Source organism: Muscardinus avellanarius (genome assembly GCF_963383645.1).
Source record: "Muscardinus avellanarius genome assembly, chromosome: 2".
Taxonomy (NCBI): Eukaryota; Metazoa; Chordata; class Mammalia; order Rodentia; family Gliridae; genus Muscardinus; species Muscardinus avellanarius.
Genome location: NC_137787.1, coordinates 128,835,143 through 128,850,915, shown reverse-complemented (window position 1 = coordinate 128,850,915; position 15,773 = coordinate 128,835,143). Strand labels below are relative to the sequence as shown.

At 44.8% G+C, this 15,773-nt stretch overlaps 1 protein-coding gene across 1 annotated transcript in view; it reads right to left on the bottom strand.

Moving 5' to 3' along the window:
• The window catches only part of LOC308258810 (cilia- and flagella-associated protein 337-like), a gene marked incomplete at both ends in the record, with an annotated part of 68,947 nt that overhangs the window by 12,503 nt on the left and 40,671 nt on the right, over window positions 1–15,773 (bottom strand). The window contains 6 exons of the mRNA XM_080689435.1: window positions 4,154–4,310; window positions 6,945–7,004; window positions 8,804–8,849; window positions 9,987–10,041; window positions 10,895–10,974; window positions 11,055–11,161. Coding sequence (XP_080545561.1) covers window positions 4,154–4,310; window positions 6,945–7,004; window positions 8,804–8,849; window positions 9,987–10,041; window positions 10,895–10,974; window positions 11,055–11,161 — 505 coding nt within the window. The remainder of the gene's footprint in view (window positions 1–4,153; window positions 4,311–6,944; window positions 7,005–8,803; window positions 8,850–9,986; window positions 10,042–10,894; window positions 10,975–11,054; window positions 11,162–15,773) is intronic.

Genomic DNA, 15,773 nt, shown 5'->3' with positions numbered 1-15,773 from the left:
TTCACGCATTTGTTTTCCATCTATGTCTATGCATGTCTTAGGGACGAGGCATTGTGCTGAATGTGGTGGACAGAGGAAGCTGAGATCCAAAGACCTACCTACCCCCAAAATGAGCAACTGCCCTTGGCCCAAGCAGCAGGGGGCCCGGTCAGAGACGGCATCTCTGGGAAACCCTGTTTGCTCTGGACTCTTGGGAGGGAGGTCTCAGGCCTAGACCTCCACAATGCAGCCAAGTCCTGAGTACCTAACCCGGCACCGCTGCCCCCCATCTTCCAGTCACAGGTTGTGCTTTAGGCACCATCCCACATGGGGTCACATCTGTCTTTATCTCCTTATCCTTAGTCTTCTCTGAGTGATTAATACCATAGAACTTTAATATCTGCTGTTGAACCAACTTCCTACAAACCTACTTTGATCCAAACCTACAAGAGACATAAACAATGTTGCTACTTGCATATAGGGAACTTGGATGAAGAGCACTCCCTCTCTGGGGACACTGGAGGTATGCCACTATGCTTCTGGGGGAATGAACAGCTGAATAAGGGGCTCTGCCCTGAAGGTTTGCATCCCTCTCAATATTCATATGCTAAAACTCTAATCCTCAATATAATGCTCTTTAGTGGTAGAGTCTTTGGGAGGCAACAAGGTCATAAAAATGAAGTCTAAATGCACAGGGTTAATGTATTTATAAAAGGGACCCCAGAGAGCTCTTTTGCTCTCTTTCCTCACATGAGGACACACAAAGTTAGCAGTTTGTTTCTCAGAAGAAAGCCTTCACCAGAACCTGACCGTCCTGGTGCCTTGATCTAGGACTTCTAGAGCTGTGAGAAAAATATATCATTAAGAGCTATCCAGTTCACCAGGTGTGGTAGCTCACACTTGTAAATCCCTCGCTTGGGAGGCAGAGACAGGAGGATTGCACTGGTTTGGAGCCAGCCTCACTGGATTAAGAGACTCTGTTTCCAAATAAAAAAAATATAAAATAGGTCTGGGAGTGTAGCCCAGAGGTAGAAGGGCTTCCAGGAAACCCAGTACAACAACAACAACAACAACAACAAAAGAGCTATCCAGTTCATGGTATTTTGGTAGAGCAGCCTAAACAGGCTAAGACAATCATTTTATCAGTGATGAGATTGGTGCTGTAGTTCATCCAGGAAGCCATGCTCCATGTCCACTTCATGACTTTGGTTGTTAATCCTTTAACATAGTTATTTTGGCCTGACTGGGTTTAGCCCCGGAATGTATACTCAGGAACCGTGGCCCTGCCTTCCAGTGGATGGTGACCACAATCAGAACTGTCCACTCAGGAATATGTCCTAGGAGCCAGGCCTTGAGTGAGGTCCTTTTTCAGCATGAACATATTTCAGAGTCATGTTTCTAGGTAGGCTCACTGTTCAGAAAGAACGATGATGTGCCCAAAGCCACATGGCTACTAATGCAGGAGTTTCAGTTGAGACTCAGATGTTCAAAAAGTTCTAACATTCTGAAGTTCTAAAGCCCATGCCCTTGGCTTGGCCTTTTGTGGTTGTCTCTAAGGGGCTGAGTCTTCTCAGAAGCAGATGGCCCCAATCTCATTCCTAACGCTTAGAAGACATGGCTGGAGATTTGGGCTAAGCTTTACATTACTGGGCTCCTGGAGTATTGGACTTGGGGCCAAAGTTGGGGGAGAAGTCAAAGAGCAGGAGGTGCAGCAAAGGCACACCCCTTACCTGTCCACACTGGTACTGGAAAGCTTGCAGAAGCACGAAGAGGAATGGGCAGCTTTGTGGGCTTCCTCATCACCAGAAAGGGTCTGGGGGAGTATTTCATTCCCAAACCTCAGTTGTCCTCAGCTGTGATGTGGCCTTGACCTATTGCACACAGTTTCAAAATGGATCAGCTGAGACCCTATATGAATGGTGCTCCATGATGTTGCTGTGACGCTGTCATGACCTGAGGGGCCTGGCACAAAGTCACTCAACAAATGGCAGCCCTTACGACTGTCGTTACTTTACTCTTCAGCCTCAGCTTTCTCATTGACGGAATGGAGTACCACAGCATCTGTCTTACAGGGTCAGGTGAGCGCTAAACGCGATAAAATATTAAAAGTCCATTGGAAAATGACTGACAGATAAGAGGTACCCAACAAATACTGTTACGCTGCTTTCAGAGATGAAAATGCCTTCGTCTCAGTGTGAACTCACAGATTTCCTGGATGCTAGCCTGGTTAAAAGCTCTTGATTTCTCTCTTCCACACTCAAGTTCTTTCTCTTTCATGTGGGGGAAGAAGCAACAATCTCCATGATGAGGAAGAATGGAGATCAGGGTTGGGAAGCTGGCAGGCACTCCTGTCTTCTGCTCACAAGGCTTTTCCCTGTCCCCCTCTGCTCTTTCCTGAGAATGACTTCAGAGAGCTGTTCTGATTCTTTTCCAACTAAGAATGTGGCGCCTCCTCCAGTCCCGTGTGTTTTGGATCGACCTTTAAGAAGAGCCAGGATTGCTCTTTCCTGGAAGGACGTGAAACTTCCACCTAGTCCTATTTCATTTTTGCACTGCGGAAGTGTGAGTTATTCACGGTGATGTCTGCCTTTTCATTTTTGGAGCCGAAGAAGCATTTCTAAAACCTCCACACAGGCACATAATTTTGAGCCATTAATGCTGCTGCAAACAGGGCTGGAAGGCCAGTTACTTTATTCTCACTCTAATGGGTGTGAAAATAAACCTTCATAAGGAAATACCACCACTTTTTTCTCCAAAGGGTTTAAAAGCTTGTAGACACTCTCAGAAAGAGCTTCATAAAATAATCTTTCTTACCTATATGTACTTGAGGCTAAATCTACAGGTAACAATTTGTTTTTAACCCCTTGGTCTTCAGAGTTTTCGGCCTAATCACCATCTCTGGTTGAGTCCCAGTCAGCACTGAGGTGGACCATGGCTCTGCCGCTGTTTTCCCTGTTGGCATGCACATCTTTCTCTGGATTGAGACCAAAAGTCCCTTGAGGGCAACATCAGGCCTCGCACCTTTGCCTACTATTCATCTCCCACAGGGTTGTGCCCATGGGACCAGTTTAAAGATATTTTCTGATTGAATGACTCGTTAGACTTTTTTTTTTTTTTAACTACTGAGTCGTTTGTTAAATGCCTAAAGCAGGGGATCCTAATGTGGGGCTCATGGCTTTTTTTCTAAGATTTCTAAGGATTTAATGGGCCTCAGGATATGCAAGAATTTTCTAATTTTATGCAAAAATGTCCAACTCCTGTATGTCCTCTGTTGGGGCTCCATGGCAGGGGGTTGTCTGCAGACTGGAAAGGATGGGCAGACTGGAGGTGGGTGGAGTGGTAGGAAGAAAGCCCACTCAGATGTGGGGTCTAGCCAGTTTCCCATCCTGCACAGTCAGCAATGAAACTCATCAATATCAGTCTTCCATCTGTTTCCCATATGCATTTATGAAATGGCTCAGAACTTGGAGAGGAGTGTGACCACCAGCCTCAGCTCCAACACTTAGCACTGTCCTTGGACCATAGAAAGTACTCTTTTTTGTATGAATAAATCAATGGAAGAAGCCATGAATATATTGAGAGAGAAATTTTATATATATGGAGAGAAGGAGGAGGAGGAGGAGGAAGAGGAGGAGGAGGAGGAGGAGGAGGAAGAGGAGGAGGAGGAAGAGAGACTGAGACTTAAGAGTGGTATGAAGAAATAAAAATTAGAGAGACACAGTGTGAGGGTAGGGGAAAGTTTTGTAGCACAATATGCAACCAGTAAGGACAGACCCAGGTGGGGTGTATAGGGTCATGGCCACTGGAGGAGGCTAAAGACATGATGGTATAGAGACTTGCTGTTGGAGGAGGTGTCAAGGGGATGCTATCTGTGCTGGGCTGGGGGAGCAGGCTTGCTAACTGGGTAGAAGAAGCTCGTGGTGATTGGTGATAGAAAAGAGTTAAATTAAGAGCTGCACCAACAAAGCCCAAGGGGCTCAGTTGGGCTGAGTATCCTTCAGGTTGACAGAGGATGAGCAAAGGGCTCTGGGGTCATGGGCTGCCATTGATGGGCAGGTGCCCAGAGATATGAGCTGAGATAGGTGAAATCTTCAGCTCCCATCCAGCTTTGGAAATCTCACCAGGTTTTCCGTGGGACCTGTGAAGATTGGCTGCAGGGTCCACCCTCACCTACCTTCTCTGTGATCCGAGGGGCTGGGAGTGTTCAGCCTGCAGTACATGTGGCCCGAGATGACATTCCACACGATAATCTCCCCATCGTAACTGGAGGTGGCCAGAAGAGAAGGTGGGCACTGAGCCACACAGAGGATGTCCTCCTTGTGCCCATGGTTCTGGGAAACAAAGAGAAGGGCAGGGCTTAGGAGTCAAGTGGCAAGTCACTCCTGCAGGCTTTCCTCCATCTGGTCCCAAAGACAGAGGTTGCAGGGGGCTTCTTCCTGGTGCGGTTGCCCACACCAAGGGCTCACCTGGAACCTCCATCCCTTGGTAGGAACCTGCCTCCAGGCCAGCCAGAGAGGTGTTGCATCTCCTCAGGTCAGTTTTATCACTTCTTAGGTTTTCCCTTTCCCAGGGAAGTGCTACTTGTGGCAGCTGCCTCACCATCATGCTGTCAAGCTGATTCTGACAAGGTGCCCTCATTGAGCCTGAAATGTTGATGGAATGGAACCAGAGAACTCTAGTACTGGCCTAGGGTGTCTGGATTCCCAACAACTGGAGGTCTGCATTCCAGGGTAGGGCAAACTGTGACTCTGGTCCTACAGGGCTCCTGTCTTTCCCTAACTGTGGCTTACATACGCTGCTAGGAACTAAGACCATCTGCTTCCCACAGAGCAGGAGCTTTGGATATGCAACCTTAAGAGATAGAAAAACCTAATGTGGATGTTTGAGGACCAGTGCTACAAAGTTCATGGTGTCCGGCCATGAGCATCTCATCTCTCATTGTGGGGAATTGGCTTCTCTTGGCTCTATCAAGGTTTTCTTCCATCCTTGACCTCATGTACTTGTCACAGAGTATCCCTTGAGAACCTGTCTATCATCACCCAAGATGCCCCTTCTCCTTGAACACAGCTGAGAAGGTGTTGGAAAAGAGGAGGCCAATGGTCATCTCTTTCCAATGAATGATTTGTGAGTCCTTAGGTCTAGGCTCCTCCTTCCACCGCCCTCCCGTCTGAAGAATAAAGTTCATATATGTTTGTGTCTTAATGCTTGTGTCCTCCCTAAAATGCACATAGTATTTGGACATGGTGCCTTTGGAGGATGATTGGGGTTAGTTAGGTGAGGTCAGGAGGGTAAAGTCCCTATGACGGGATCAGTGTTCATAAAAGAACAGGAAGTGTCCATAAAAGAACATACAGCTCACCCTCTGCCATGTGAGACGCAGTGAGAAGGCAGATGTCGGCAAGCCAGGAAGAGAGCCGTCACCAGAACCCACCATGTTGGCATGATGTTGGACCTCCAGCCTCCAGACTGAAGGAGAAATGTGAGGAACACATTCTGCCACCCAGTCTGTGACACTTTGTTAAGGTGCCCAAGCAGTCCAAGATAACACGGTAGTATATCTCTCAGACTCTCATTTAATTTTCTGGCCTCATTTTCATCCTGTACCCAATGCACTGGGCCCCTCAAACTTGCCATGGTCCTCCCAAATAGCGTGCGTCTATGCTTCCAGGTTTGTCATGAATTCCTCTTCCCTTATCTAGACTGCCTTGCCCTTGTGGGAAAACCCTAGTGAGCTTTTAATATCCCACATGATGGTAGAGCAAACTGCTGTGTTGCTCCAGCGTTTTATACGTTATTATGTCATCTGTTGCACTGCATATTATTATTTCTTGGTTGCTTGTCTTCTCACTAGTCTGTGAGACTCTTGAGGCTGAGAATCATGTTTTACTCATGTTTACACCTTCTGTGCCTAGCCACTGGGGACAATGCTAAGTAACTGTGCAAGAAATACGTGAGAATGAATGGAAGGCTGGATGACTATGTGCCTCACTGACTCCTGCATAACTTTTGCTCTGGAAGTGGCTGTGGATTCCTTGGGGAATTTTTTTTGTCATAACTTTGTTTTTTTTTTCACCCAGTATTCACTAAACTGTAAGTATTATGAAGGCAAGGACTGTGCCTCCCTTTGCTTATCCTTGCATCTTTAGCAAACAAAACATATGTGGTCCACGAGAGGCCCTTAACAGAGGATGCTGAATGGAACATATTTATTGGGCAACTATGATAAGCCAGGTACTGGGCTAGGTCCCAGGAAGACCACAGTGAACAGACAGATGAGGTCTTTTCATGCAGTTTGTATTCTAGTGACTTGTACCTTGAGAAATATTTATAGGAGATGGAAGGTAGGTGGGGTAGTGGGAGACAGCTGAGCACAGCAGCCTTGCTTTTTTGATACTTGTCTTACTGGCTTGGCATATGGACAATTTTGAAGGAGGCCATTTGGTCTTGGAAAGCTATAGAAAGTTGGGGAATTCTGGATCCTAATAAGAAGCAAAATAAATGCCCTGGCTCTGGACCCCTAAGAAGCCACAGAATGGCAGGAATGTCATCTCCCAGGGCCTCTGGCTGCCCAAGGATGGCACAGTGAATACAGTTTGGGCCACCAAGCACAGTAAAGTGGCTGCTTCTTTGAGGAAAATGGTGTCAACCCCATCCTGACTGCTCTCCTGCTCTTCTGGAATCCCTGCTGGACTCTCTGCTGGAGAGCTGTGTGCACTTTGCCCCTCTGGCTTCACACCCCAGCATAAATGGGCCATCATCCCTTCTGGAGAGGAAGTGGCTGCCTGGATCTCTGTGCTCCTGACTCCACATAGACCCCAACCACGAATCCTGCCATAGCAGAAGCTTGTAGGATGCTGTGAGCACCCAGGCAGGTCCTGGAAATGCAGGTGAGCCCTCGGAGTGAAGGAGACCCTTAATCATGTGCTGCTGTTGGACTGAGAGCCAGACAGTGGACCCGAGCTCACCAGGTCATCCTGCCAGCGTGGCTGTGGCCTCGAGAAATGCTGGAAGTCACGTGGGGCATCCTGTATCCAGAGCCGAAAAGGACATGTTGTACAAGCAACGAAACGAGCTGCCAACACACTCACAACGTCAGAGAGAAGGTGCTGGCACATTTCATAACCCTACCCCTCACCCGCCAGTGATGCAGAGTTTTGAAATGTCAAAGCAAATTCCCTCAGTGCCAGTGGGAATAAAAAGCAATCCACTTCTGACGTTTGGGTGATTGCATTTCAGCAAATCATATGTCAACTGACAAGCGCTTCTCAGATGGGGTGCATAGCTTCGCCTTCATAATAAGACGCATGGCTGTGGCAGGCACTAAAACCGAAGCCATCAGCCGGGAACCTGTAATACCAAAGGACAAATCAACGCCAAGACTTCCCAGGAAGTCATCTCTCAAGTCATTCTGAGGAGGCAATGCTCAGGCTGTGAAATAAAGTGCACTTTCAAATGAATAAAGAACTTACAGTGTTTAAAGACATTCAGAAAGCCATGACGACCCAGCATAGCAAGCAGCGGAAATAAAATGCCACAGGTAGATTGAAAACTGAAGTCAGCACATCCAGCTTCCCTTGTCTCTTAATCTCTTTCCCCATCACTAAGCCATAAAACAGAATTGTCTCTGAGGAGCTGCTATGGATGACAGTCCATTTCCTCTTTCCAGTTAGAAAGAGACTAATGCATAAAGATATGGCAGGAGGAAGAAGGAAGGAGTTAAAGGCTGGACATTATGGCAGACTGCGCCACCCTGGGGAGTGTAGGGGTGTGCATTATAGCCAGAGACCCCGAGGCTGGGAGGAGGGACCACGCCAGCCAGTGCCAACAAGGCGGGAGGCAGAAACTGGACAAGATGTGAGATTCATGGTGGAGAACAAAAGGTGTTCAAGGTGCAGCCTGGCTTGGATTCCCAGGAATACCCTCTGTGGCTCTGACAGCTTTTTTTTTTTAGCTATTGTTTCTGCTTATAAAAAGAACTACAGGGGCCAGTGGCGCACGCTTGTAATCCCCGCGCTTGGGAGGTGGAGACAGGCGGATCGTGCAGGTTCGAAGTCAGCCTCTCTGGCTTAAGAGACCCTGTTTCCAAATAAAAATAGGTATGGGAGTGTAGCCCAGACATAGGAGGGCTTCCAGGAACCTCAGTACCACAAAAAAAAAAAAAAAAAAAAAAAAAACCACACACAGGGAAGAAAACTAAGAAAAGAATGGGGTAAAATATTTTTTAAAGAGGAATAAAGGGAAGGAATTGTTCTATTCATATCACAACTTGACTTGTACAATATAGCAAAGGTACTCCAAGATCTATTTTGGGGGGTTCCGGGGATTAAACCCAGACACATTCGACCTCCAAGCTACACTCCATCCCAATTTTCTTTCTTTCTATTTTGGTACTAGGGATAGAACTTAGGGGCATTGTGCCTTCGAGCTATACCCCCTGCCCTATTTTTTAGTCTTTTTATTTTTGAAACAAAATCTCCCTGGAGTTGCAAATGGCCTCACTAAGTAGCTGAGGCTGTCTGCGAACTGTGATCATATGGTCTCAGCCTCCCAAATGCTGGGATTACAAGCATGTACCACCATGTCCGGCTTCCAATTTTATTTCTTATTTGCAAAGAGGTTCTCTCTCACTAGGTTGTTGAGTACCTCACTAAGTTGCCAAGGTTAATTTTGAACTTGCGATCCTCCTGTCTCAGCCTCCCAAGTACTGAGATTACAAGCATGTGTGATGGGAGAGAGAGAGAGAGAGAGAGAGAGAGAGAGAGAGAGAGAGAGAGAGAGAGAGGCACTAGCCTAAAGGACAGTCTTGAAATATCATTTCACTTACAAAATACACATTTATTCTTCTGTCCCATCCAACAGCTATGATGTACCTAGGACAGTAAACATAATTTTACATTTCAATACTTGAGATTTTTATCTGTTTAATTTTTGATGTGGAATTCATAGTATGGTTTAGAAGAAAAAGCAGAAATATGATTTGATAAATTTGAGTTGTTTTTAACCAGTGTTTAAAGGACCAGAAAACAGAAGCAGGACAGCGCGTCATTTCTTAGTTCTATGGATGTTGCTTCCTGGCTTTCAGAGGTCTACCTGGTCCCAAGAGCATGGCGGGGCAGGAAGCAAGGACACAAATAGATTCAACCAGCATTGTGTCACCCTTAGAGTGTTCAGCAGGGAACTTACTGACTTTTTGTTCTTTGATTTATGGTGGTTGAATTTAATTGCTTCAGTCTCTGATTCATTCCTTAATAAAGCATTTTGGGGAGGATGCAGCACTTTCTATCTATCTACCTATCACCTATCTATATCTTTCTTTCTTTCTTTCTTTCTTTCTTTCTTTCTTTCTTTCTTTCTTTCTTTCTTTCTTTCTTTCTTTCTTTCTTTCTTTCGTGGTACTGGGGGTAGAACCCAGGGGCTTTTCTACCTCCGGGTTATACTCCCAGACCTATTTTATACTTTATTTGGAAACAGGTCTCACTAAATTGCTGAGAGCCTCACTAAGCAGCTGAGGCTGGCTTCAAAGCTGTGCAATCCTCCTGTCTCAGCCTCCCGTTTCAGCCTCCCAAGTGCAGGGATTACAAGCATGCGCCACCACATCTGGCTTCTATCTTTATTTCTAAAGAGCCATCAAAATGTGTAGAGAATTGCTCCAATATTCTGGAAGACCCCAGTTGCCTGACTTGCCACCAGGAAGCAACCAGGGTCCTCAGGAATGCTTTGACATATTCCTTCTGGAAAACCTCCTGCAATGTTCTGGTGTATTTCCCCAGGATGAACTTTACAGCAAAAAAGATACTCTACTACAGGGTGTGGTGGCACATGCTTGTAACCTCAGTACTTGGGAGGCAGAGACAGGAGGATAGCAGGTTTGTGGCCAGCCTTAGTAACTTAGCGAGATTCAATTCCCAGTAACACACACACGCTCACACACACACACACACACACACACACACACACACACAGAGCTAAATACAATCCTGCTCATATAATAACTGAATATTACTCACTTCTTTTGGTTCACCTCCATGTAAGTGCAATCACAGACTTCCCTTTGTTTTTCATCTAGAAAGATAACAATATTACCTCATATCAAACGTTGTCTTAACTAATTCTTGAATCAGCTTACCTATGTTGACTTCACCTAATGGATGATAGGCAAACTGTCAGCAGTTACTTTCCAGTTCTCAGAACACAGTCACGTGTCTTTCAAATCATTAAGCACAGTTGATCAATTGCCACCTCACTGTCCTGCAATGCGGATCCCACCCCTGCTCGGGGACCCAAAGGCTCCCGGCCTCTCCTGACAGGACCGTAATCGTAGATGGCACTCACTTACTTCACTTAACCCTTTTGCTAGATGATTATCTTCCCTGTAGGAGGTGTGTGTGTGGGGGGGGGGGGGGATACTTGGGATTGAACCAAAAACCGTCTATATTTGAGCTACACCCCCAATTCTTTTTCTTTTTCTTTTTTGCTTTGAAACAGGGTCTTGCCAGGCTGCTGAGGCTGTCCTTGAACCTCTGATCTCCCTGTCTCAGTCTCACAAGTACTAGGATTACGGTTGTGTGCTGCCATGCTTGGCTCCTGTAGGAGTTTTGGGAAGGCCAGAATCAGAGAAATTTTACCAAGGACACACAGCAAATAAATGAATGAAGTGAGCATTCCTTTTGGGGAAAATCATAACAAGAGATTTGCTTTCAATTGGTTAATCTAGATTTTGACTTGTACAATTGCATCCCCCTGAAACACAAGTTCAGAGTCTTTCAGTAACACAAAAGCCCAGATAAAAAGAATGTGGGGTTGTATATAAGTACTAGGTTCTATCTCAGTTGATTTATTTTAAATTTACTACAGATGCCCAATCTTACATGGATTTTATGGGACCACTTAGTAGGACTACCCTAGCATCACTTGCCGTTTCTCAAGGTGTGCAGGCAATGTCCATTGTTGTAGCTCCACATCTTCAGACAGCCATCTCTGCCCCCAGTAACTAGCCTAGGAAGCAGCATTCCATTAGAATGACATGGCTGGGGTCACCCTGCCGAACGGCTGGTGATGCTGGAGGAGGTGTGTACCTTCTTCCACTGGAGTCAAAGGTCAGACAAGTGACCTCACCATTGCCATGAGCCCCAATGAATTCAGATAATTGTCTTCCTGTTTCAAAGTCCCAAACTTTCACTACCTAGAGAAAAAAAAAGGGTGGAGGAGAGAAAGAGACTGAATTCTGGCTACCAAATTAAATGGGACTTGCATTTAGAGGTCTAGCATCATAGACACCAACGATAAAAATTTACCCTGATGGGATCTGCAGTCCCACTACAAGCCGGCTCACTTGAGTGTACTTGTTTGCCAGGGCTCCCTTGACAAAATGCCACAAGACTAGGTGGCTTCAACAGCAGACATTTACTGTCTCGCAGTCTGGAGGCTGCATGTCCAGGATCCAGGTGCCCCAGCGTTGGGTTCTCCCGAGGCCTCTCCAGGTGGTCGCCTTAGGGAGTGTTGGTCCTCTTGTGTCTTTCCTTTGACCACGTGCATATTTGGCCTCTCTGTGTCCTAATCTCCCCTGATAAGAACACCAGTCAGACTGGTTAGGGCCCATCCCAATGGTTTCCTTTTGTTTTAGTCACCTTGTCAAAGGTCCTATCTCCAAAAGGAAACTCTTTTGCACTGTTAGCAGGAATATAAATTAGTACAGTCATTATGGAAAACAATATGGAGGTTCCTTGAAAGATTGAAAATATGGATTTGTTGTGTCCAAACTCAGAAAAATTAAAGGCTGAGTTTTCTTCTCTGTAAAAAGACAGGAAAAAAGGAAAGAAGGGGCCTCCTGAAAATTAATAGAAATATCAGCAGAGTAGTAGAAGGGATGGAGGGAGAAAGAAAAGGAGAAACAGGGGGAGGTATGGGGAAGGAAGCAGACCAAATAATGTTATGCCTGTACATGATTGTGTCACTGTGATTCTAACTATCATGTACAATTACAACGCACCATTAAAAACACTAAAAAAAATTAAAAGCAGAACTACCATATGATCCAGCAATTCCACTACTGGGTCTGTAGCCAAAGGAAATAAATCAGTAGGTTAAAGAGATATGTGCACTCCTAAGTTTGTTGTAGCACTATTTACAATTGTCAAAATATGGAACCAGCCCATACCATCTCTGTTGAATGGATAAAGAAAATGTGGCATAAATACAAAGTAGAATGATATTTAGGTATAAGATTTCATCATTTGTGATAACAGAATAGAACTGGAGATCATCATGTTAAATGAAATAAGCCAGGCACATAAGGGACAAATAACATCTGACTCGTGTGTCCAATCTAAGAATGTAAAGCTCCTAGAATGGGATGGGTACCAAAAATAAAAGAGAAAGAAAGGTCCTACCTCCAAATGCAACCACATACAGAGGTATTGGGGTTAGGACTTCAGCATATAAATTTAGGAATATATAATTTATTTGATAAACAGTGAGAAGATTAAAAAATTTAGAAGAAGTGGAGTACAACTCTGATCATCAAGGCTCAGAGAAAATAGGTGTGAATTTAATTTTTTTGGTACTGGGGATTTCAAGCTACATCCCTAGCCCTATTTTATATGTATTTTGAAACAGGGTTTATCTCACGAGGTGGATGAGAGTCTCAGTACTTGCTGAGGTTGTCCTCAAACCTGTGATCTTCCTGTCTCAGCCTCTCAAGTACTGGGATCATGGGTGTGTACCATCATACATGGCTGTCAATTGAATTTTAATCAGCAGAATGTAGTCACCATCGGGCAAAGGTGAACAAGAGAGGTGACCTGTTTTCTGCATGGATATATCTTCAAAACTCTCAGCCTTGAGATGTCATGCAGTCCAACTTTCAGCCCCACCCCTTCAGCAACCTTTGCATGGGAATCTCTTCAAGGTAGTTGAGTGGTGTTTTTCTTGAGTGGTTAAGTGTCTACCACAGGAAGGGCTCCCTTTGGGGTATGCTTCCTGGAGCCCGAGCTCAAAGTGACAGGGATCTCTAAAAGACAGTGACAACGTGGGGGGAGAAATCACAGGGAGCAGCTTCCTTTCTCAGGGCTATGGACTGTTCCTTTTTACCTGCTATTTTGTTAAAAAAATAAAAAGGAACATTGACTAGAGAGAAAGTTCTGGGTCTCCAAACTTGAAGCTAGAAGATGTCCTCTCACTGTTGTGGGTTTCAGATACCTGAGAATGGATTTCCAGTGTTGCGGGCTTTGCCTCCTTCCCTCTGCAAGGCAAAGATCCCTAGTGATGGTAGAGATGTCTACCATCAGGATTTCTACATGTGTTCTCCATGATATTGCAATAAACCCAGCATGCCTGGGATTCACTTTAAAGTGGTCAACCATATGTATATAACCCAAAGTTCCACAACATTAAGTGAGAACCAGATTTGAATTAAATACCTATCAGCTGGTGGTGAGGCCCTGGCCTGGAAGAATAAATCAGAGAGAGTGTGAACTGGGAAGTGAGCCCAGGACCCACCCAAGAGACATCCTCTTCACCTGGTTTCTGAGGCCAGAGCTCCAGTTCTGGATTAAATAGACCCACTTTTTTTTTTTTTTTTTTTTTTTTTGGTGGTACTGGGGGTGGAACCCAGAGGCTTTCTACCTCCGGGCTATACTCCCAGACCTATTTTTTACTTTATTTGGAAACAGTCTCACTAAGTTGCTGAGAGCCTCACTAAGTAGCTGAGGCTGGCTTCGAACCTGTGCGATCCTCCTGTCTCAGCCTCCCAAGCGTGGGGATTACAAGCGTGCGCCACCACGTCCGGCCAGACCCACCTTTAAGGAGAAAATATCCCTGAGAAAACCAATCTGAAAATGAAAAGATTGAAGTGAGCACTGAAGATATCTTTCCATCTGACTTCAGGGTTCTATTTATAGAATAAAGACGAGTCAAAAGGTGCTATTTATACTTTCTCAGGTGCACCTACTTGCTCTCTGTAGGGAGAATTTCATACATAGCAGGTCATTGAAGGACTTCATGAACTGAGTTTTTCTTTTGTAAATGCTATCCTATTGAACATATTAAATGCAACTATGTTCCAAATTACATAAAAATTGAATAAAATTTTATTTTTTTGCAAAAATAAGTAAAATAAAATAAAAATTTGATATTAAAATGTAAATATATTTATAGCTTAAAACCCTGTTGTTAACAAAATTTTATTACACTTAAAAATAAACTTCCAAATTAATATAGATAACTATATATAAGGGAAATAATAGTATGCAACATGAGACAAACCCTTTGAACATTTATAAATTTCTATTGTGCTGTTCTCAGACATTCTTAGAAGCACCCCAAATTGGTGGACCTTAGCATGTCTTTGTATAAAGCCAAATGGGCATAATGTGCTATCATAAAATTTATAAATTCTGGCGCTGTGAAGAGCTTGGGCTATACTTTCCCCTCCACAAGCCAAGCGTGCAATGTGGTTTAGATGCTTGGATTGTGATGGTTGCATGGGGATGCTACAAAGATTTTACTCAGCAACATATCTGCAAGGTGGCTACATCCTGAGATCAATCATTTATTTTGCTCAGTGTTGGAGAGCTTATTAACCAGCATGTATCTGCTACAGTAACAGCTGTGAGCATATTTATATCTCAATTCAACATCTACTTGCCACCTACTGCCAGGAAAGGTATGCTATTACAAGCAAAGTTATTGAGTGAGGTGGGCAGTGTTACCATAGCCGTACAAGCCCAGGTACTATTGGGGCCACTCTTTCTGTTTGGATTTTGGGTGAGGTAGGGGAGATTAAGCACATTTCTGAGAGGAGCTGATATTTGTCTTGAAGAGGAAGGGTTTTGACAGATCAGGAAAGGAAGAAGGGGAAACAGATCATGATCCCTGACTTTAAGCACCTGCTGAAGGTAAGGCTATCCCCCTGAAAAAAATTTGACACCATGATGTGGGGCACTGGACATGAGTGGGCAGGAAGAGGGCAAAGCTTGCAGAGTCAGGTAGGGAAGAAAAGTTCTGTGGAAGTTGGGACCTGAGTTGGACCTTGAAGCATGCTTAGGTGTGTAGGGGTAAAGGGGAGGAGGCAGGGAAGTTCTGGGGTGGAGATGGGAAAGGTGGACAGAGCAATGGGCTGAGAAGGTTCAAAGTCAGCTTCAGGGGAGTCCCAGGAGATTCTGATCAATATGGAAGATACGTCCTGCCTTATGAGCACAAACCCTAAATATGCAGGAACTCGCCTTCTTTGAGATGTATTGAGACTGAGTCATTGTAGAATTTTTTAAGCAGCAAACCAGGTAATCTATTTTTTAAATACTTAATAAAGTCAGGTGATCACTATTGAGTCTCTCTGAGAGGGAAGCTGGAGGAATGTGAAGAAAGTGAAGCAGGTGGGCCTGGCTCTGGAAGGAAGCAGGAAAGAAGGTGAGGCTGCAGCTTTGGCCACTCACCTGCAAAACTCCTGAGCCAGTGTTTCAAAAAGGGACTGGGCTAATATGGTCATGCACTTTATATGGTGTTTCCTCAACCACCTGCCATGCACACAATCATGACCCCTAAGTTTTCCAGAGCTGAGAAATCCCTGTCTCCTAGTAATGTCATGTCCACCCAGTGTTTTAGTGCAACCTCCTGCTCACATGTTCACAGAGATGCTGCTTGAACAGACCTACTGTTCTGTCCATCATATAAGTATAGAATACCCAACTATGTACATTATACTGTGTACTTGTGCTATAGGAAACCATACTTTATGATGACAAATGACTATGTTACTGGTTTATGTATTTATTGCGTGTGTGTGTGTGTGTGTGTGT